This window comes from Rhipicephalus microplus, unplaced genomic scaffold, assembly GCF_043290135.1.
Source record: "Rhipicephalus microplus isolate Deutch F79 unplaced genomic scaffold, USDA_Rmic scaffold_417, whole genome shotgun sequence".
NCBI classification, from domain to species: Eukaryota; Metazoa; Arthropoda; class Arachnida; order Ixodida; family Ixodidae; genus Rhipicephalus; species Rhipicephalus microplus.
In genome coordinates this window covers 22,031-45,862 of record NW_027464981.1, presented here as the reverse complement: position 1 = coordinate 45,862, position 23,832 = coordinate 22,031, and the positions used below count along the sequence as shown (strand labels likewise).

General features: G+C 48.1%; 1 protein-coding gene across 1 annotated transcript; it reads left to right on the top strand.

The window, feature by feature from the left end:
- Positions 1-535: 535 nt before the first annotated feature.
- On the top strand, positions 536-23,062 carry LOC142794407 (uncharacterized). The gene is made up of 11 exons (XM_075885896.1): positions 536-739; positions 5,211-5,404; positions 8,308-8,494; positions 10,263-10,488; positions 12,019-12,073; positions 14,362-14,474; positions 15,798-16,143; positions 17,907-18,174; positions 20,793-20,885; positions 21,025-21,236; positions 22,668-23,062. Exons 1-11 carry the CDS (start codon positions 583-585, stop codon positions 22,971-22,973), a joined length of 2,157 nt encoding a protein of 718 aa, XP_075742011.1. The 5' UTR covers positions 536-582; the 3' UTR covers positions 22,974-23,062.
- Positions 23,063-23,832: the final 770 nt, after the last annotated feature.

Below are 23,832 nucleotides of genomic sequence, written 5' to 3'. Positions count from 1 at the left end.
TTTTTCGAGTCCTTCAAAAGTAAGCATGCTTCGCAGCTCCAAAGCGAATTCCCCTCGCCCTCCCGCCCTCCGACCTAAGTAGGTCAGCCGATGACAAATTCTTCAAGTTTCGTACAAGACCATGCAACGCGCAGAAAATGTCAGCGTTCCGCGAAATCAAAATGCAACAAGAAAAAGATTCGCTGCCATGGTAAGGCTATCTCAGCGTACTTTTGAAACGAGGAACGCCGACTTGCTTTCCTTATTAAGCAAATCAGCGTCTCAGCACTGTGCACGAGCGGGTGACGGGTCACGTGATCTCATTGCTCCCTTTTGTTCTTGCTTGTTTTATTTCCCATGCGCAGACGCGCACTGCGCCAATTATATAGCCAGGGTGGAGGGGATCACACGCTCACACGCAAGAAGACACCGAAGCAGCGCGGTCAAGGTGAGAGGGCAAACAGCATTTATCGTCTGCTTTCGCCGAACAGACGGCTTTTTAATCATCGCGGCGGCTGAGCAGTGAAGGGTTACCATCTGACCCTCCTAGGTTTCAGCACGGATCCATTCCTGATTTCGTACTTCGCGAGGACCGCCGCGTCCATGGAGGACAGCGTGGAGGAAGACTACGGCGAGGGCACCCAGGCGTCGTCCGCGCTTATCGAGAACACGATGCCCGAGCCGCCCGTGCCGACCCCGCGCCGTGGCCGGCGCCGCACTACTTCTGCTCGCGGTCGCCGCACAACAGCTAAGCCTCGCGGTGAGTGTCTTCGCCATCTTGGCATGCATCGGGGTGGTTCTTCATTCTTTTCGAGAGTCCCGATAGGCTGGTAGTCAGTTTTATGAATGATGTAGCAAGTTTTGGTGCGCACCAGTGCCCCGGCTGTTTTTTTTTTTTTTTCGTCGCAGCGCGTGCTCGTTATCGTGCAACTTTTGGGCGTGCGATCGAGATCAGCTGCCCGCTTGTTTATCATAGGCCGCTATGGCAGACGTCTCCATGATGGCTTCCCGGACCGTCCGTGGAACGTTCTTTGTTCACCGTTTGTTTGTTTGCTTTTTTTCCTCCTTTATTTTGCCTCATTGCGGAACTCTGCGTGGCTATATATTGTGTTATTGTACTAGACATTGTTGACTCTCGCCGAAATATCGTCGCAGATGTTAATTCAGGGTGCTTTCGAATCTTTTTTTTTTTTTTTTTAGAACGGAGGAACTTCTCTCCTACCGTTGGTTTGAAAGTCACCTTGAAACACGCTTCAAGTGCTCGACTACGACGCGTAGAAAACTCAGCGGCCGTTGTGAATTCTTGCTGCGAAAAGCTTTTCTCACCCAATTTATTTTCGTGACTTCACCTCCACATGACGAGATTATTATTATTATTATTATTATTATTATTATTATTATTATTGTTATTATTATTATTATATTATTATTAATATAGTTAGGTACGCTAGTTCGCTATGTCGACCTCCGCAAAAAGAGTGTCTGCGGAAGCGTAATTCTGGTTTTTCCACTCTTTATTCATCAGTGTGTTATCAGTTGTGTATTGTTATCAGGTTTGCTTGGATAATATTTTAACTGTCTGGATAACAGCCTTCTCAACGGTACCGAAGGAAAGCACGCTTGTTATTTTTTTGTTCTGTATCTTTTGTTCTCCAAATTGTTCATGCTCTTGACTTCAATAAAACTCACCGCCAACCTCCAAAGTGTTTGTAATGAAAATATTCTTTATCGGTGCCAAGGTTCGTCAAGCTTGTTTTCCGTGCCGTGTTAGGATAAATGGACTTTGAGACAACGCGGTAGCAACACAGACCACGTTTATGACAGAGCACGAAAGAAAAACATAGAACACAGAACCAGAAAAACCATGAAGCCGAATAAGTAACAAAACTGTCTGATCGAATAAGAAAACTACAGAACGCCAGTTCAAGGCGGAAAGTTCCTCACGATGAGATAGGGGGCCCGACGAACGCCGAGGTGCAGGGCAGGAGGCGGCGACAGGCGATCGGAAGTGGGGTGCGTCTTGATGTGAGACGCTCTGGTGACGCCGGCGCTTGACGGCTTGGGTGCGACTGCGGAGCAGTCAACCCGCAACGGAGACGCGATGCTCCATGCGCGTAAATGGCCAGCCCGTCCAGCGAACAGCTTGCGTCGAGACGCGATGCTCGGCGCAACCGTGACCATTAGCCAGGCCACGTACGTCGCTGTGCCGAACGTCTGACCCCGGAGACGCCTCGCCGAGATCCGCGATGCCCTCGGCAAGGAAGAGAACAGCAGGCCAGGCCGCGCCCCGAGATGCAGTACTCGTGCAGGCAACGTCACTCCAGCTGGTAGTTGGACGGCAGTAGCGTGGACAGCCGCGTTCCCTGGCCGGAACCTGGATCACCTGCGTCCGACGCTTCGGCCCGCTGTCTCCCGTCAGCCACTGCTTCGGCTCGTCCCCAGCCACAAAGCTCACCGCCACGTAATCGTCACACGTGGCCCAATCATGGCACGCCACCTCTATGGGCCACCACAGGTCATCAGCTCATTCGCTGACACTCACGCGCACATTTCACGCGCCTTGACCCGCACTTCCGTCATTGTCGTTTTCTTCACTCATCACAGTGTTGTTTACTTGGAGTTACCGCAGCGAATAAATATCTCTTTTTGTTTTTTACGTTATCAACCGAGGCTAACCTCGGTTAACAAGTTTTTATATACCTTCATTGGTAAGGGCATATTTTGGATAATGTATCAGACTGTGTGGAGAGCCGACCAGTTACATGTCCGTGGCTGTACCGAATATAGCCGCATATTACCGGCAACGCTGGCTACTGCATACACTCAAACAATACCAGCACTGTTGTTTAGAGGTAACCAACGTTAGACAACGGTGTATCACTACTGCACTACCTTGGCCGTAACAGTATCAGAAAATATTTTGAGGTAACATTATTCCAGAGAACACAATACAACGATTGTTTTTAGGCGCTTTCTTTGCCAAGAGGCCTAATATATTGTTGCACAAATGCTTTTCTAGCCTTGCTCTGCCGTTATATTTCTGTAGTATTATGACCTTCTGATTCGATCATAGTGTGCTGATGCTACTGTATATAGGTACTTCGCACCACGTTGCTTTTCGCCAACTCTCACGCATTTTGAAACCACAAAACAGATCATGGATTTGTAATGTCTTTGTCACATATCCATGTGTTCTTTCAATTTGAATGGTACTACAATTTACAGCTATGTCGAAGCCTTACCTAGTTTTTATCTGCTTTTTTGCGAATGTCTTACCACCAAAGTATTTATTCATAGGTGTCCAAGTCGTTGTCAAGCTATCAAATGATAGCTTTTACAGCGGGCTCCAGCTTACCATTGATGGTGAAAAAGCATCAAATTTTAAAGAAGTGTAACGTTATTTCTAGGTTTTATCGCTATAATACCGCTGCGTTCATTCAGTGGTGGCAGTTATTGTTGTTTATTTAAACTAGTGCCGTGAATAACTGCAATGAGTAGCACTTAGTTTTCGTCTCACGTTCAGAATGAAAAATTTGTTAATTCATTTTTTTTGACGTTGTGTAGCTGCTTGTTTTTTTTTTTTTCGAGGGGTGCGACGAGGGATGCTAAATTAGTGCATTACGTGGCGTTGCTTTATTGCTTTCATTTGTGTCTAGTAGTTGTCACGAGAACGACTCCCTTCTCGACTAATCAGCATACTCTCTTCAAACAGTGGACTGGCATAAATTGAACGGGTGCTCGACGCACTCCAGTTTTCTTTTTGCTCTTTTTTACTGATATAGTGAGAAAACTTTGTGACTACTTTCCGCCAACTAAAAAGGAAGAGTAAAGCAAACCTCACAGGGTACGTAAGACGGGTTCAAAGCAAACGTTATCTTCATTATCTATTTCTGTGTCGACTGTGATGACTGATTTTATCCCAGATTTTATCCCTCATTTTATTTCTTAAATCTTTCGCACTTCACACAGTTTCACGTAGCTTTCACCATTCGCTCACCGTTCACCAAGCCGCGATCTCATTCGATCACTTCATCATTTTGTATTCTTCAAGCATGATTGTCCGTCTCCCTGGTGGTTTGCCACTTAGTGACGTCGTGGAAACCTCGTCAACTTATCGAGCTTTTAATCCCGTACTCTTCCTATCGAAAGGAAATAAAACTGATTGATTGATTGATTGATTGATTGATGCACGATGACGTCAGATATTTTGGTGAACTTGGATGTAACGCTGACCTGACACCTTGACATAACGTGCAACTAATCTAGTAGTTTCGCATGACGACATACAATCCTTCTTAGCACTCGTGTCGCCGACAGTAACTCATCCAGTTTGGTGAAAGATGAGTGACCATCAGCCTTTTCGACTTGATATGCGCGTCTTGTGACAATTTTCAGGGATTAGCGCAACACGTCTTCCAGCGAAGCGTGCCCTCTCTCCACTTTTCGGTCGTATGGGGAATTTAACATTCACCTCTATTTCAGGGCATAGGACTACCTGCGCTCCAGGTGCTAATAAGTACGCAGCTTACCCCTGATTTTCGTTCCCGTAAGACTTCGTCATCGAAAGCGCTATAGCTTTGTACTCAAAAGCATGCGCTTGCATCTGTGTGGCTGCTGTGATCGCTCTGGCCCGTTTATCGTTGCGGGTGCGTTCCCGCGCAGAAAGACGCGTCAACGCGAGCATGCGTGTGCACTTAAACGCGTCCGCATACGCTAACGGTAACCTTGCCGCACAGCCGCAAAATGGGCGATATTGAAAGTGCGGGCATGTTCACACAGAGCGGTATTGTGCATGTTGTGAAGTGAGTACTTTTCGCACTTGTTCGCAATAAACATTGTACTTATAAACCGCGACATCGTCAAAACAGGGAAGAAAAATAAAAGGTTTGCTTTGTCTCCTGAGAAGCTGGCCTTTCCTTTCAACACATGTGCTATAGGAGATGTCCACTCTCATCGCCTTTGCAGTTATGTAAACGAGGGCAGGTTGTGTCGCTCAAACTACCGTTTGGACGAGCGGACATGTCATGCTGTGACTGCCCACCTGAGCACGTGCATGTACACTTCCTCGACCTTCTCGGTGATGGAGCTCCATTCAGCTATAGATTTAGAACCACGTGAAGACCTGCACCAAAACTGTACGTTCCCGCTGCGTCAACCGCGGGTTGAGCGCCGGATCAGAGCAGATTTGGTGCTGCATTAAGCGTTGGATCGCATCCTGTTCTTTGACGCAGGTGGCAGAAGCAAGTCGGCAGCCTCCAGTACGAGAGCCGGTGGCAGCACGCGGGGTCGCGCTCGCCGAGCCCCCACCACCGCCTCCGAGATCTCCGCCGCACCCTTGACTGTCAATGCGTCGCCCAAGGGGCGCCACGGCGTCCCCGCCAAGCCCGAAACGGCCGGAGAGATGGTGCTCGAGGCGATCACTACGGTGAGAAGCGGCGTGACGCCATTGTCTCTCGCCTCTTCAGTCGCAATGCTTCGCCATACGACCGCAACGTGCATTTGTGCATTCCCACCAGCGACCAATGTGGGAACCACGCTGTGTGAACACGAAAGACTGACAGCGTCTCTTATGCATTCGCCTAAAACTACTCGAAAGACGAAAGCACTGTTTTTCAGCAGAGCTCTAATTCTACCCGTTTAATGTTAACACAGCCCTTTCATGACATTCGGTTGTGCCTTCATAGCATCGGTGGACAAAACAACAAGAGCAACAGAACAACAACAACAAAAGCAACGAAAGCTTCAGAAAATAGCCCGCCGATTTTCGAGTTTCTTTCCCCTCTTTGCCAAAATATATTTAAGTAAATGTTCTTTTGAGCTACACAAAAATGATGAAACATTCCCTTGTAATTTACGCACGTTATTTTTATATGAAAAACGAAAGATAGACTTTCCTTATATCATAGAACAGAACTTGAAAATGTGCTTTCAGTTCGGACGTTAGAAGCTGGTAAATGAGGTGACCGGAAGTTTTTTCGCGGTACAACGCTTGCAACGTTCAAACCGTCAATACTGTTTCGCGTAGAAAGATGAGAATCATTATCACGAACGGCTCCCAGCTTTCGAGCGCGCATGCCCTCTTCGACCTCTTCTTGGTCTTCTGCTTCCCCCTTCAAACGTGCGCGCCCGGTTCGTGCTAGTTCGTGCTAAAGTTACTGTATATGCTACCTAAAGGTAGCATATACAGTAACTATAGTTTGTTCTCCAGCAGCGCCCTCCAGCGTGATAGCAGTAAGCCGGAACGTGCAGAAAAAGGAAGAACGAGGCGGGATTCGAACCAGCGTCGACGATCTGATTGCGAACCTCGTGATCCCTCCAGCGCGCCAGCACAGCAAAACATAACGTTGTGTAGTATGGCATCAATAAAGCGTAAATCAAGTGATGTGGTTGACCTATATTTAACGAGAAGCTGCAACTACTGAAATGTGCAGAAAATGTGTTAAGTGACGCGGGCGTGGCGCGGCGATTTAAAATTTGTCACCTCACCTGCGGTTCTTTATACCATGTACCCTGAACGTGCGGACTGCCCTGCCAGTGGACTATTAGCAACATTCAACCATGTGTTGTGGGAATGTCAAGCCATCGGCTCCGCTTTGAGCGAGGACAGGAGGGCAGTGCTCTTACGCCGCCGCGAACTTAACAATCATACCCTGGCCGTCCAGAGTGACTGTGAACGGGCCGCCAAGCGCGGCTTCACGGCCCCTACATGGGATTAGCCGGGTGGCGTGGGACCTCCCCTGCGTCTTCTCGGGACCAAAATAAAGTTTTACTCATCATCATCACTGCAAAAAATCCATGCTTTATTTACATGTATATTCATTCCTAGCAATTAAATTTTATGTCACAGAAATTTTTCCGTAGCAAGACTATTTTTGTCTTTTTTGTTAAGTAGAGACTCATTAAAGAGCCACTGACGAATGTCATTGGTTAACACTCGTTTTCGGTAGCAACGTTCTTCCGAACGCCTTTCCAGCGTCTGGTGAAACAAAGGCGGACGCTGGCGCGCGTTGCGTTCGCATGTCGTCCCCTGAAAGGAGCTCGGCTAAAGTGCTTAAACGTACGTAGCTTTGTAAATCTTCTAGGTTAGCACGAACCTGACAGCAGGTGCCAGCTGCGCGTAAAACGAGGTTGGGAGAGGAGGCAGCTGTCGGTATCTATAGGTAAAGGTGAAAAGTTCTTAGGGACTCTATAGACACTTCAACGGTTGTTGGGGTTTTATACGTTTCAAAACCACAATAAGATTCAAAAGAACGATAAGATTATGAAGAGCGCCGTATAGTCTAGGGCTCCGAGAAGTTGACCATCTGGTGTTCTTTAACGTGTACCTATATATATCTATAGGCACACGTGCTTCACGGCGTTTTCACCTCCATCGAAATCAAGCCACCACGACAGGGATTCGATCACGTGACACTAGGGTTAGCAGTCCGGCAGCATAACCAGTAATGTCGGGTAGTGTATAGGTATTAACTAGCGAGATCACGTGTGTCACCATCATCATCATTTTCATCTTTTTCGCTCACTCTCCCCTCTGGTAAGGTGACCTGACTTCACGTCGGCTCCTCCTCCTCCTTTTCCTCCTCCTCCTCCTACTACTACTACTACAAGTATTTCAAGTGGAATTACAACTACTATGACTGCTACTACTATTACTACCCCGACAACGATGGCAGAGAGTAGAGTGAGACAGCCTCGGTGTAAAAGCCTGCGTTGCGCTTTCAACGTTATGTGGAAACAGTGTATGGCTGGTCACAAAGTTGTGCCACGTTGCCGGCAATATTACTCGCTCCTTGGTGTTTTAAGTGTGAATACACTTTATAAGCGACCCCAAACGATCCACCGCCGTCGGCAGCGTCCGCAGTCTTCTCTCTATTTTTAAGAGAAAGAGGACTTGGCGGGCCGCAGCGCAACGCTCTACCGAATAAGCCACGGACGCGACGCTCCACCTTCGCCCCCTCCACCTTCGCTCGCTCCTCCGCTCTCCTCGCTCGCTGCAGCTGCGCGCGCACCCCTCTTTCTCGCGCGCCCGCCTTCTCTCTCAGTCTCCCGTCGAGAGCGGGTCGTGAGGGGGAGTAAAGTTAAAATTCGTTGGCATTCGCCAGTGAGTTAACGTAAACTCCCCCGTGTGATCAAATTGCGATTACCAGGAACCATTACACCATAAAGGCACCATAGTGTGATTAATAAATATAATAGTGCGAATTATTAAATACCCCTCATAGCATCACCCCGTGTATTCGCACTTAACCATGTTCACCCTCGGGGAAATGCTTGGGAGTTTTTTGTACCTAGAGCTTATTGTGCTGCTCTCGCAACGATGACTCGCAGGACAGCGAGTCGGTGATCGACATGCAGGCCGAGCAGTACATCTCGGCCATCCTGCCCGACCCGTCGACGACCATCTACGCCACGGGCCAGACCTCCGGGCACTCGGCAAACGCCCCGTGCAGCAGCTACTCGGCGGACGACGGCTGCGAGGAAGAGCCGCCCGTCATGTCGTCGCCGAGACGCCCCCGTGAGTCGGTCATTAACTCTTATTAACGCGATAGCGTTAACGAGCTCGCTTTGCGGAATATCAGCGTTGTTAATGGGCTAAATTTTGCGATGAGGTCAAATAACTTAAAATTAAAAAAAAGCTTGCACACAAGTGGCAATCAAACCCAGACCACCAGCGTGACAAGTAGGTGATCTACAACAGAACTGCGCCATTGCTTGTAACTGCCCCCTCCCCCCAACAAAAAGAAAAAAGTATTAAATTGGCCGCGTATCTTCGTGATCGACTGCAAATGCCGTCGAAAGACGAGAGAGATAGAGAGATTAATAAAATAGGAAGAGATAAAAAGGACGCTATTTTCTGTCTGCCGTCGCGGGAGCACGGCTTATTGACTTGAAGGATGGGAAGTCCTCCGCTGTTGCCGCAGGCAGACCGAGCAGGCGATGACAGCTCACCATCGCGCGACGTTCTTCGGCCAGGGTAGGGCAGGAGGTAATACGCTGCAGCGCTGCGTCGTCGCGGAACCTTCGGCACGCAGGCGATGAGCAGCGCTACCGGAAGCCAGGCGCTGCTGGCGAACCAGCAACCACCGCTCACATCTGTTCAGGCCGGTCTCGTTAAGCACAGGCTTGCCCCGTGTCACCAGCGTGTCAGGGTGCGCCGTTGGTAGGAACAGCTGCAGCCGTGGCCGGGAGTCATCCGACTCGGCTACCACCTTGGTGACTGGCTTGTCACAGTGGTGCGCTGCCTTTGCGGTGGCGTCAACCTCCTCGTTACCATGGCTGTCCTAATGTGCAAGAGAGGCTCGCTATCTTCGCTGGTGGTCAGCTTGGCGTGCAGGAACGCCACAGTGCTGCATGCTTGGTCTGGTTGGAGCAGCGCTTGCATGGCTGGTCGGGAGTCACACAGAATCGGCTTGGGCAGTTGGAGTGCAAGGAAGGAAGCAACAAAGAAAAAGAAGGAAGGTTAACCAGAAAGGGCAACTGGAGTGGTGCCGCAGCGAGGTACTAGGCTGGCGAGTGAAGGAAAAGATGATAGTCGTCGTCGTCGTCGTCGAAAGACGATAGTCTTCTGCCGGCTTTTTTTGGTGCATAGCTTCGCATTATCAGCCCAGCCTAAGAAACACTATTCAGAATTATCTGTCTATGCGTATTGTAATAAAAGAGCACACCACCTAACCCATACGTATTCATGGTACGCCTCAGATACGCGTAATATTTGCGTTTTGATTGATAATGTTCCCAGGTATACGAACGCAACGACCAGTTCAAGATGGCTAGGCGCTCAGCAAGTGCTTAAACTTTGGCCGGGTGGTAGAATCGTTTCGTATGGCAGATAGATCAGAATCTATTCGTCTAGATATCCAAAGAAAGACTTTCAGTTTTTGTAAACCTATACCATTGATACGTAATACAATGATGTCAATAACGACTGTAATGTTCCCGGTGGTAAAAGCGTGGACATCCGAAATACACAACGAGCGAGCCAGATATAGGTCCACTCATTGCATCGAATCAGACATATGTAGTCAGCAACAGCAAAACGTGACATCCAAAGGTCACTCGTTGCGTATAGTTTTCCGAAATTAAGGAAACAACGACTCCGTTTTGCCAACGCTGCCGGCTTCAGAACGGATTGGCTTTGACGAGGCTGGCTGCATGACGTCATGCAAACTCTTTTCTTTTTAGCCTTCCTCAATGGCTTTAATCTAATAACCCACATACCTTATCGCCCCTCCTCTTCGCTTGAAGGAACGATTCCGTAATCCATTGCTTCGCGGTATTCGCAGGTGGACGCCAAGCGCGAAGCGCGCCTGTGCGCCGGAGGCGCCGGGTGGCCGTCGACGGTGACGAGCGCGTGGTGAGGGAGCCCCTGGTGGGACGCTGGTCGTCGCTGCTGCCCGTGGGCACGGTGGTGCGCAGACCCTCGACCAAACTGGTGCAGCTCGTCGCCCAGGCCATCCACGAGAGCCCGCATCGGGTGCTACGAGTGACGCACGTCTACGCTGCGTTGCAGTGAGTGTACACACTTCCCACCTACACGCCACCTTTGTCTCTGCACTCACGGGCATCTTTGAAAGGCTGCACCGCACGCAGACGGAGAAAATGGGAAGAGACAAGGCAGAGCGCCTGCGCCTTCCCGAGTTTCACTTCGTATGCTTGCGCTGAAACCATTCTAAGATATGTCAAGCCATCCTCGAGAGCTATCGAACAGTTTCACGCAGAAAGGTCTGCTCCCCCTCAGGGTTTAGGTTTGACTAAGAGCGCCTTTGGTAGGCGAGCCAGGAATCCTAATATTTTCACTAGGCTGAGCTGAGCAGTGTGCATCTGGGTGCCGTGTTCTTGCTGAAGAGCAACAATAATAATTGTGACGGCTTTACTTCCCAAAACTACGATATGAATTCGAGAAAGTGGCTGGTTGGGCTAGATGGTCTAGCATACTTAAGGTTTGACAGCGCAAAAAAAAACGTGGTGGATAGGACACATAGCGTTTGTCCCGTCCTCTTCCTGTCAACCGTGTATTTTTTGGCACTGTTAAACCTTAAAAATTTGAGAAACCCCGTGGTAAAAAGCACTGAAAGTTTCGGCCACCGGGGGGTTCGTTAACGCGTGCGTATTTGTGCAGGGACCTCTGGCACTTCGTCCCCATCGAAATGCAGGCGCTGCGGTCGGTATTCGATGTCATGACCTTGCAAGAGCAACGAGTCCACAACACCTACAGAATTTTATTGATTAATGCGTACAATTCTCTAAGCTAGCGAAACAATGGCCTCGCCACTCAGAAACAGAAGCTGTTGTCTGAGGTTGGCACCTCGTAACCTTTGGGATACATTTCACAGCCTTTCTATGCAGATTGAGTGACAATCATTATCTGGCTCGCTTAAGTTCCCTTTGTTGGGAACCCTTACGCTTCCCGAACAAAATGCCGGCTATTAATGTTCCCGTTTGAAAGGAGTCATCTTCTATGTCTCATGTATAGGTGATTCTAGAAGGAAATTCTATGTGAGCATTCAAAAGCACCTCGACACGGACATGCGGAAACGCTGAAATCCAGACGACGATTCGTAATCACAGATGTTTGTTGCGCGGATATCTTTTAACATACGGTGACACGCGAAAAAAAAAACCTTCACAGCAGTCACATCTGTGGAGCTCACGAACACACATGTTAAAGATATTTAAAATATTTGCACTCACGTGCAGGCTGCCTGTGAAAGATCAGCGGCCCACACGTTTGAGACGCTTCACATTTCCTCTTTATTTATTCTTTGTGAAGTTGTGCTTTATTCTTCCTAGCACCAATCTCATTCACAGCGCAAGTTACTTTCCGTAAAATTTTCAATTTCATACGTCCGAATTCAATTTACAACTACGAAACTATTTTTTCGAGACCTTCACGTTAAAGCTACCCTCGTATTACCATCGGGCTTTTCAGGTTACGGCCGTAATCCTGTATCTGTTAAGCCAGAAGAGTTAAAAGCAAACACGCAGCAGGTTTATACCTAATGACGTTGTGCCACTTACGTCATCTATCGCGCGTTACAGGAGCAAGTACCCATACTACAAGCTGCTGGACAAGGGGGGCATCAACAGCTGGAAGGTAAGTGACGCAACAACTACAGCTGTTGCCACCAGGGCAATCCTCCACCACATAACGTTGTCACAGTGGCTCAAAACTGGTCTGCGCGAAAGAACCCGCCGTGACACAGGAGAGACGAGGACAAGTTGCTGAAAAGTTAAACTCGCTGTTTTTACTTTCAGGTGAGAGCAGTTTTAGGTATGAAACGTCAATTAGCCACTCCAGCACGTTGTCAGAATGGAATTTAGCCTAACACTATAAAACAGAACACAGCAAAAAGAAAAAAAAACGCAGATAGCACATGAGGCAACGTGATGTACTACATCTTCCGTTTTTCACGCTGTTAAACTTACTCATGAATCATATTGCCCCCCTAACACATTCGGATTCTAACACATTCGGATTGACACCTTACCTGTGCTACCAAGCGGTTATTTTACGTTTTTATAGGCCTCCCTTATTTGGCTGATACGCCCGGAAAGAGTCTCTAGCAGGGGCGGTGAACTTCCTGATAACTCACAATTGCGTTCAGTATGAGTGGCAACACGGTGACCCTGATCGTAAACCCCTCATGTGTAAGTGGCGGCCCCGGAGTTAGGATATATTTATAGAAAAAAAACACACATTTGGGATTCTAGCGTTGCGTTTGATCAATTTATTCCACATGGGTCCTACAATAGACATTGAAAACCTACGAGTGCAACGTCGGAGTTCTGATTCAATGTGACTGTACATTGTATACCCTGGATGCTGTTCTTCTTGACGGAACAACCGGTAAGCCACCTCTCGTAGTCGCTACTCAATTGGCAACCATCAGGCACGAAGCCAGACATTTTTTTTTCATGGGGGGGGGGGGGCTTTATGGTTTCGGGAGGGGCACCACCTTTATGCAATGACGAAAATAAATTCGGGGAGGAGGAAAGGGGGGAGGGGCACGCGCCTGGTGGGCCACCCCTGGCTACGCCCCTGGCCACCGTGTACTACCTATTTGTGTTCGCAATGTCTGCGCATCCACACGTTATAACTGACGTACTGAAGACCTCAGTTATCACTCTCTCAATGAAGCACACACTAAATGAACAGCGCAATAAATCAAATGCTCACCTACCAAAATTTTGAAAATTACCATTGTCTTGTGCGTATGGTATTTTTGTTTAGTATATTTTGACCTAACATATCGTACATGAAGCAGTTATCAAGCAGTCAACCACAACTTGCGACCGGAGAAAATGAGCACATGATTTGCTATCTTTCTGGCGCCCAATATTGCATGTCTTTTGAAAGTTTAGTAATCAGTTGAATTTAAGAATGCTCGAAAGAAATTGTTTAAAGCTGGTGAGGTGCTTGGGTACTTCGAATGCTTGTGGTGTACGTGATAATTGAATGTGCGGGCCTGATATTATGAACCAAGGACATCCTTAAACGGTACCAACACAATATTTTCAGGTCACGTATGGCGTCAGGGTACCAGCCAGCCACAAAGGTAGTGGCTGTGAATAGACAAAACAAGCAAAAAACTATTGTTTCGCACCATCACTTGAGGCACCGTCATCATCACAGATAGAGGGTTGGACGAGGTGGGGGTAATACTCTCTCTCCTTTGCCTCGCCTAAAGGGAACTGTCAGGCTAACCTTAAACAAAGTTTACTCACACGGCGGAATAAACTGATGGGTTGCTAGGAGACTTATTAGACTCGTTCTTCGAGAGTGATGCAGAGCCCCTATAGAGATCTAATTTTATCTGGAAATCGATATCAAGCAAGGAAAATAATTTTAACACAAGTGCGCTTTCAGCACAGCATCTGGCCGTGCAGTGCTGCTAGTACACTGTGGAACAGCTCGCGCCCTACAACGCTTGGAAAAAAGTTTGTCTTTGTCGATCGCTGTTATTCGCGGTTACATTCTATAAGCTAAGACTCGTCAAAGGAGTTTAGAAAGTGCCGCGCAGCACAATGTGTTACGTTAGAATCTGCGTTTCTTTCATTTATCTCATTCGTTCATGCTTATAAATATCGAACGGATTAGGCGGTGTTTCAGGTATGCATGCGTGTTCATGTATACGGTCCTTTTTGTACAGTGCAGAGCACTTTGCAAGTGTCCTTCTAGCTTTCCACCTAGCCCAGAAGACGATTACACCTCATTCGCCGCCAATAACGTCATGCTCATCGTAGTGCGTAACGCGGGGGGCACGTTGCGCCGAGCGATGCGAGGCCAGTAGTTGCGATGCGTCTGACCTCTTCTCCTGTCCGAAGACAGCGAGATGAAATAAGTGAAGCGGTGATGTAAGATCACTCGATCACACCTCGCAGAGCTCGGTGCGCCACGCCCTCTTCCAAAAGTGGTTCGTCAAGGTGTGCCCGACGTCCCTGTGCGAGAATGTTCGGCACAGGAGTTACTTCTGGGGACTCAACTACTACCTCAGGTGGGTATGCGCGCGGCAGCGCGCTTTTGTATGTGTGTAGCTGTGTGTGTAGCTGTGTGTGTACTTGTGTGAGATTAAACACGGTCGGCTGACGTTTGGGAAGCACACGCGGGTTCCTTGTTCACTGAGATGGACTAGAAGTGGCAGTCATGTTCAGAAATTGTTGTCTTTCAATCGACGAGAACTTGTAGTCCAGCTCAGTGAACAAGGAAACAGCATGCGGTTCCGAAACTTATGACCATGATCATACTTAGCGACTGTGTTTCATATCATCCATCCATCCAGTGCCTGACCAGACGAACTTTCGTCGTACTCATGAGGGCTTATGTTAGTGCATCTGTATTTGTGTGTGGATATGTACGTTGTGCGCGCGAAGGCACGCTATTGCACCGCAGTGTGTGTGTGTGTGTGTGTGTGTGTGTGTGTGTGTGTGTGTGTGTGTGTGTGTGTGCTTGCGTGGGTACGCTCGCTCCACTTCTAGGCAATAGTGTCATGTGCAGCAAAAGCAATGCAGATGATTTCAGCTCATCGAAAACTATGTGGAGTGTTAAATGGTCGACCATATCCAAGCTAAACACATCGTCGTTATTTACGGTGGTTAAGCTAGAATTTTTTTTCTTCACTTTCGCCGTAGAAATGTCAGTTATCTATCGCACCCGGTCATGGTGATAATAAGCACAATAATAACTCTCCCATCTGTGTATTCAGCCTCGGCTGTCTCAGCTCAGTAATGCGAATGATGTACTCCGCTGCTTCCTGTGACTAGTCATTATTCCGTATATTGCTTCTATAGTGTTGCCTGGAATTACTTTTGGACTAACAATGTAGCTCGCGGTGATATTTGCTGATTGTGTGTTTGATTGCAGAGTACCAGTAATACGGTAGGATGAAGATCGACAGAGAGAAAAACAGTTCGCACCTCTGAGCCTTCATCGTCCTTACCAGTATACAGTATACAGCGCGAGGCAATGTCCGCCGCCTGAGTTTTGTGTTACGGAAACTCGAAAGAAAAAAAAAACTCGCTCCATACGCGGTGCGAGACTTCAAGGCATCAGAACGCGCGTTCATCCCTGACCTCGAGGAACGTGACTTCTCCGTTGTCGATTAGCTCGAAAAAAAAAACAGGACAATAGCAGTCAGATCGAGTCCAGCTAGGCCATGTCCGAATTAGACACAAGTTCAGACGGCACAAGTTGACACAGAAGAGGGACGGGAGAACGAAGACGCAGCTCTTGTCTTCTCGTGTTTCGTTGTCCGTGTTTTGCTCTCACAACCATTACGAATGGTATCCGACTTACCGACTTTCTTACGGTTGGGTCGCAGGCCACGGGAGTGGGTGATGCCCCAGCTAGAACCGAGGGCCTTTTCGTCGCCGGTCCAGGTCAAAGCAGGTCATCGAGGCGATGATGACGAGACGCGGAAAAATACGGCGGCGCTGTCCGCCTTCCAGCTCAAACCGGAGCGGGAAATCTCGCCGCCGGAGACTAAGAAGCCATTGGGCCGCAAGCGGAGTCAAACTGCAGCCCGCGGCAGTTCCGACTGCACGCCTTTGGTTCCTCAGCCGTCCGTAGAGGAACAGGCCGGCCCTTCGTCCACCTACCCGCTGCCCCACATGAACCTGTGGAAGATGGAGTACATGGAGACGGACGCCTGGCCTGCGGCCTCTCAGGTAGGAGGCTGTACCGCAGCGCCGGTCTACCTATGTGGCGTGCAGTACTAAAGCGTTTTTGGTGATGGGTTCCAAGGCAACTCCCCCTCCAGTGTAAGAGGCGCTGGTTCAGGGTGTGTGCGCGTGACCAAATCCATATCAACTTGCTCCACGTGCACGTCATGCACCTACAAGTTGTAGATGCATTTGGTGTATTTCGCGAACGAGAAACCTGACTTGCAGCAAACGCCGGTATACCGGCGTTCGCTGTAATATATGCCGCAATATATTCCGCGATATATGCCCGATGTATTGCCGCCGACCGCGTCATACATTGGCGACCATATATGGACGTCATATGTGTACTGACGTCATATATTGGCTGGTTCTGTATGGGCGACGTATGCTGCCGCCGACCACGTCATTTAGGCACCCTGCTGTCGATATTTTCATTAGTGACTGCAGCACCAGAAGACAAAGGCAAGCAGATAGAACAGCAATAATGAGATGGGGTCGGTCGAAATCATGCACGCGTCTCCCTCCATGCATTACCGGGCGGACTGGGGAAAATTGTGGCCAGGCTGGATGGCGGACGCGTGCACACGTCTTATTTTCCGCGGGCCCCTAACGGCAGACGTTATTGACAAGTTTGAGACGGGGCAGTGTGAGCAACGCCGCTTGACCTGGTGGCTGCCTGAGCAATTTACTCTCCGCCGACGATAGATATCTGCTGCTGTCACCGGGCCGACAGAAGACACCGATACTTTATCTGGACGAACACGCCTCGCAAACAGGCCGAGAAGTATATCCCGCACGGTTGCGAGACAGATTTAGGGCTGAAACACCTATAGAACTACACATTGAAGCCGTTTAGCGGAGTTAATTCTAAGGCACACAAGATCATGCGTTAATAATAATAATGTAATAATAATATTAAATACGAACAATATTATTATTATTATTACTATTATTATTATTATTATTATTATAATATTATTATTATTATTTGGAGTACTACGTGCCACAGCCACGATATGATTACGTGAGTGGAGGCCTCCGGAAATAGGACCATCTAGTGTTCTTCAATGTATACGCTAACATCGCGCAGCACACACGGGCCTCTGGCATTCTGCCTCTCTCAAAATAGAATCCCCGCAGCAAAGAAGAAAAAGAAAGAAATATCCAAACAAAAATATGCTTTCACAATATGAGCAGTAAAAACATTGGTGCGGAAGCATTCACTGCTGGAACTCACCCTATAGTACCGAAGGCTTTGCGCCTGAAGCATGAAACAAAATATAGACAGGTGAAAAGAAAAAGACATTTACGGCATGATTGGGCAGGCTGGCGATTGAGGTACGCGTTTTCGAATCACAAGCACGTAAAAACGGAGGCGACAGAAACACACCTTAAAGAATGCAGGCGCTATCCTGCCACGTCTTTTGCGTTCGCCTAGGCTTGAGCTGAATACTTCCTAGCGGTTTAGTCCCTCTTGCGATACCTGTCTGCGGAAAAATGCTATCGCAGAATTGCTGGTACGCGAGACCCGAGCCTTTGCTCCAGGCCATGCGGTATAACTGCGCATTGTTTAAACAAGTACGAATGTGTGGATGAATAATTTTTGAAAGTTTTACGTGCCAAAATCACGAAGTCATTATGAGACACGACATCGTAGGTGAAGGGGGAGACAGGTGCTACGTGAATTTCAATCACCCGGGGTTTTATACGTGCCCACGCACCTAAATGAATCGATGAGTGAATGTTAACAAGACTAGTGTGTGCAGGCGTTCGTGAGCCCAAGTGAATCTGCGACCACGTCCGCGGCGCCTGCAATGGCGTCGCCGGCACCGGCATATGTGCCAGCGGCCGTGGACAGCTTCCAGAGTTCGTGGAAGCCGGAGTTTCCACCACTTGATAAAAACGAGCAGCAGCAGATGACGTGGCCGGAGTCTCCACAGACGTCCCAGGTGTCCCAGCAGAGCTGGGGAGAGTTCATGGCGTCGGAAGCGGGAAACGGGCTCAGGGAGATGATCAGATCGGTTGACATTGGATGTGAGTGGTGTTTCCACGAGAAACATAAGTGACATCTGTTTACGCAGGAACTTGATATGTTTCCCTTGCATATAGGGGCCCTTGAAAGAGTTTTCACTGATCTCGTAATGATCTTGTCACCGCTCATAATGCAAAAGATGTCACGCGATCACAATTAAAGCGTACCACAGCATGATCATCTGTAAGATGTAGTTATGAACTATGAATGCGAAAGCATTAAAGAGGCTTTAAGGAGGAAGACAATTTTTCCGTTATCGGTAGGAAAAAACTGGCCGCATTTTGTACAAAGTGTATTTTGACGGGAAGGGTACTGGAATCTTGGAAGAACGCCAACATCATCTTAATCCATAAGGAAAGAGACGCCAAGGACTTGAAAAATTACAGACCGATCAGCTTACTAACCATTCTCCACAAACTATCTACAAAAATACTAGCTAATAGAAATAGGGCGAGATTACAGTTCAATCAACCGAAGGACCGGGTAAGATTTCGTACAGGCTACTCTACAATAGACCATATTCATACTGTCAATCGGGTAATGGAGAAGTTCGCGGAATACAACCGAGCCCTATACCTATAGCCTTCATAGAATACGGGAAGGCTTTTGACTCAGTTGAAACACCGGTAGTAATGCAGGCACCACAGAATCGGGGCATCGAAAAACCCTACATAGACAAACTGGAATGAATCTACAGCGGATCCGCAAAACACAGTTCTCCATAAAAAAAGCGACAGAATCCCAATAAAGAAGGGCGGAAGGCGGGGAGACACGATCTCACCAATGCTAATCACCGCGTGTTTACGGGAGGTTTTCAGATCCCCAGATTGGGAAGAGTTAAGGATAATAGTTAATGGAGAGTGTCTTCGTAAGTTGCGATTCACTTATGACATTGCCATTATGAGTAACTCAGGGGACGAATTGCAGCTCATGAATACTGAACTGGACGCGGAAAGCAGAAAAGAAATTGATGATGATTGATTTGTGGGGTTTAACTTCCCAAAACCACCATATGATTATGAGAGACGCCGTAGTGGAGGGCTCCGGAGATTTCGACCACCTGGGGTTCTTTAACGTGCACCCAAATCTGAGCACACGGGCCTACAACGTTTCCGCCTCCATCAGAAATGCAGCCGCCGCAGCCGGGATTTGAACCCGCGACCTGCGGGTCAGCAGCCGAGTACCTTAGCCACTAGACCACTGCGGCGAGGAAAGCAGAAAAGTAGATCTGATATAATATAATATACCCAAAACGAAAGTAATGTGCAACAGTCTCGGCAGTAAACGGTGCTTCGCGATATAGGTGGCGAAACGCTGGAACTTGTGAAGGACCTGACCAAAGTATATAGTTACCACGGAGCCGAACCATGAGAGTGGAATAACTAGAAGAATAAGGATGGGGTGGATCACATTCGGCGAGCATTATCACCTAGAGTATGAAGTTGGGCGTGTTGGTAAGACGTAGGCTTATGACGTAGCGCGTAAAATATGCGAGACTGAGGACAAGGGAAGGGACAAAGGGGGGCACTTTGTACTCTTTGTTCCTTCCCTTGTCCTGTGCTTCGCATTATTTTACGCGCTACGTTATTAGTTAAGCATTCTCAAATCGGTAATGGTATTCTGCCACTAACCCTCCAGAAGAAGATATATAACATCTGCATCTTGCCGGTACTTACTTTCGAGCAGAAACCTGGAGGCATACAAAGAAGCGAGCGACGGAAAAGAAAATGATAGGTGTAACCTTAAGAGACAAGAAGAGAGCAGAGTGGGTCAGAGAACAAACCTGGGTTGGATATCACAGTTGAAATCCAGAAGAAGAAGAAATGGACATGTGCCGAGCACATAGCACGTAGGCAGGATAAGCGCTGGTCATTAAGGGTACTTTAATATCAGAGAAGGCAAATGCATAAAGGGAATACAGAAAGTTAGGTGGGCCGATGAGAATAAAAAGTTCACAGGTAAAACGTGGCAGCAGAAAGAACAAGACCAGTTTTATTGGCAGACCAAGGGAGAGGCCTTTGCCCTGAGGTGGGCGTAGTCACGCTGATGATGATGATGATGACACGAATTTGCCCAGTCTTTGTACTTGCGGGCGGTGAATCCCACTTACGGCTCCGTTAACTTTTTTGTTTCTGTCTCTTTTTTTTAAAGAAAAGAACGAACCCTTTTGAATATCGTTACCGGATTTGAAATGGTAAGGCCAAAAGGTTAAGCTGGTGAATTGCAACTGCATGCTGCACAGTTGGCAATTGTTAGTTCGTGATAACACAACTTTAAGCCACGCGAAGCCAAGATGAACGTACGGTACGAAGACTAGACAAATTCCCATAATTCCCAGGCTCGCTGAAGCGCCACGCGTTTCAGCTCCCACAGAGACTAGCGCCAGAGTTCCCTCTAGTGTATATTTAGGAAACTCTATGGCGTGTGATGCTTTCGCCTAAAAATTTTGTCATGCAAGGGCTTAGCTTGAAATAGCGATCGTGATTGTCGCTGCCAATAGCGAACTTTGTAAGAGCGATATTAACGCCTCTGCAATTCTCACTGCGTTTCCACTCAGCTGAATGTCATTTGGTGGTTCACGTCACTACTCTTCTCAGTTGTTGTGGCATGCTCATTGCAGGTCCCGCAAAACCGATCGATGACAAGTACATGTTCAGCTTTGTGGGCGAGCCACAACGCGAACACTCACACGGGGCCACAACATACAGCGCCAGTGAGTGTCACTGCCAATAGCGAACTTCGTAACAGCAAAATTAACGCTTCTGCAATTCTCGCTCGTTTTCACTCAGCTCAATGTCATTCTGTGTTTCACGTCACTGCCCTTCTCACTTGTTGTGGCACGCTAATCGCAGGTCTTGCTCAACCGTTTGATGACAAGTACAATTTCAACCTTGCGGGCGAGCACTCAGACGGGGCCACGACGTACGGAGCCAGCGGGAAGTTTTCGCCCCGGTCTGTCCTTTTCTCGCCAACACACCTTGCGCAGATAGCTTCGCCTCCGAGCTACACGGATTTGTCTTTGAGCGATGCGAAGCCGCCCCTGCTGTCACCCAAGCCACAAAAGGTAAACCGTAGCTTAAGATCTGCACTTAAACGCAGAGGGTTTAAACGAACCAGCACTCCCTCGCATTGGTCGGCATACTCGCTCATCAGTCGACTCGCTCGAACTCACTCACAGTCGTATGGAATAATGAGTGCGAGTCTGAGTTGAGCCCGGGTGAGTAATAGTTTGTTGAGCTTGAGTGCGAGGGAGTCCAGTTGAAGAAAGGTTTCGTGAGTGTGAATCCGAGTGCGTCCGAAGCACGAGGCATATTTCATGAGTAAGTCTTGGTGAGTTGCCCTTTCTTTTGCTGATCCTTTCTTTTGCTGCTCGCTGGTCCGAAAGTACTGCCGATCTGTAGTCGAGGATCCTCTGAACATGTGCGCCAAAAACTGGACCGCAGTACACTGCCTGAATTTGAAAATTACGTTTAATGTCGGCTGAAGATCTCGACAAGTGACGACACTCGACAAGTGACGACACAAACCGATGCCAAGCCATAAGTCCACGGCCATTGGTTGATTTGAGCATCGTAAGCTATAAGTTTAATGCAGTCGCTCGATGTCTCTCTGAAAGTAAACCGCGCGTTAGAAGAAACGAAATTGAAAAAAAGTGTTCAAGGACATGAAGTGCGTTTCTTTCTTATGTGATTCTAAAGAGAAAAGACAAAAGTAAGCCCCGTAACTGTATGCATCGTAGTGCGACACCACAGCAGTAGCTCACAAAGGACAGGGGTAAGGAGGGATTAAAATGATAGGTTTAAAAGGTATAGAGATAGAGGGAGAAAGATAGAGTGAGGCGCAGGGACAGCCACATACGGAAGTAACGAGAAGATAGGAAAGATGGACACGGTCGCAGGAGTCCAAGGACGGGGCACCACTCGGCGAGAGCTCTTGTCGGCGTCAGGAGATAGCGTATAGGCGAACCAGTCGGCCAGAGCTGCGCTGTCGTCAGAGATAGCGGGGGCACAACCGGTCGGCACGACGATATCCAGAGAGCGAGTCCAAGTGCATTTACGGACAGATCTTGCTTCTTGACACCTTGTCATTCTTTCCAAGTTCCTTTCGTAGCTTGTGCACACTTGCAGTGCGAAAGCTGAGCACAAAGACCACGTGACAGATTCTGTGTCGCCGCACACACTGGACGACTTATAAGTATTTTTTCGTCCATCCATTCGCGAGGCAATAAACGGCTCTAACCGAACCATTCGATGATTACTTGACATAGTGTTGCAGGGCTCCTTCAGGTGAGTCAAGATTTGAGCTCTGTGTAGTTTACAAAGTTATCCCCATCTGTTGATACCTCCAAGGGGTGCTGCCAGCCAAGTGCGCTTTTCCGAGCGCACATATCCGAAGCGCCAACCAATGTACAAAATCTCGTTGCTTACGCCGCCTCTCTAGATCCTGTGTGAAGTAGCCACTTATGAAGCTGCACGATCGCTCTCCCTCTCTGCAGAATGCCGTGGAACCAGTGGCGGCGGTGCCACTGCACTGCCTAGACGGCCTCATATCCGGGTTCGGGCTCCGGCCGGTCGACTACACGGATGGCGTCGCCGTTTTCGTACGCACGTCATTGCCAGTGTGGAAGCGACTGATGCGGCGGTGGCGGCGTTACGTGGGAAAGGATGTTGCGCGAGGGCAGCGGATCACCGCATTCGCAGTGTTCCCGATGCGCTGGCCAAAGCCGGAGGAGTCTCCTACACGCCGCGACAACGGTGACGACACGAACGACTTTGAAGACGGGCTGCCCCTCCCTTTATAAGAACTAGACAGCTGCTCGGCACATGCTCCTACCAAACCAGAGCAACCAGAGCACCCAAAACACAGCATCAAGTTTCATCCTTCACGATTACGGCCGTTTATCAAGCGTAACGCAAATGAAAGCAACTCTATCTTTTCAACCACTCACACTACGCAGGAAGATATCGCGCATGTGCCTTTTCTTTAAAATCTATAAATTGAACGCCACCCTTAAAACTGCTCTTATCTTACCCCCTGCTTATGTTTCATTGCGCATAGATCATTCTTGCAAAGTTGGTATCCCGAAATGTCGCACTGATAGTATATTCAAATTCGTTTATTCCTAGAACTACATCAGAGTGGAATCGCCTGCCACCATCCCTAGTGCTTACTAACAATATTGACCAGTTTAGGAAAAAAGTGTCTGATTACTTCGCTTCTGTGTAGCTTGAACTTTTTTCCACAGTGTTTATTTACCTTATAATGTGTCATATGCATGCAGTTGTGAATGTTAGTTTTGTTATCTTTTTATGCTAGAAGCAATACCTGTGTAAATTTGTGTTAAACTTTTGTATACTTCTACGCACCGCTGGATACTTGTTTGTTCAGTGCTTTTGTATATTTTCTCATATGTGTGCAATGTTTGTACAATTCGAACACCTTTCAACATCCTGATCTTGTACCACTCCCCTCAACAATGCCCTCTGGGCCATGAGGGTACCTGAAATAAATAAATAAATAAATAAATAAATAAATAAATAAATAAATAAATAAATAAATAAATAAATAAAACCCGACCCGTCGGCGCCCACGGACCAAGGCGACATCTACGCTAGTGCTCATTGGAATGGCGTCCCCCGTGTCCAAACGTCCCTGAATTG

Excerpts from the sequence above, each read along its gene's own strand:
- LOC142794407 (XM_075885896.1), top strand. The coding sequence starts at position 583 with ATGGAGGACAGCGTGGAGGAAGACTACGGCGAGGGCACCCAGGCGTCG. Across the intron at positions 10,489-12,018 it reads CACGTCTACGCTGCGTTGCA|GAGCAAGTACCCATACTACA; the intron begins GTGAGTGTACAC and ends CGCGCGTTACAG. Across the intron at positions 16,144-17,906 it reads CCTGGCCTGCGGCCTCTCAG|GCGTTCGTGAGCCCAAGTGA; the intron begins GTAGGAGGCTGT and ends TAGTGTGTGCAG.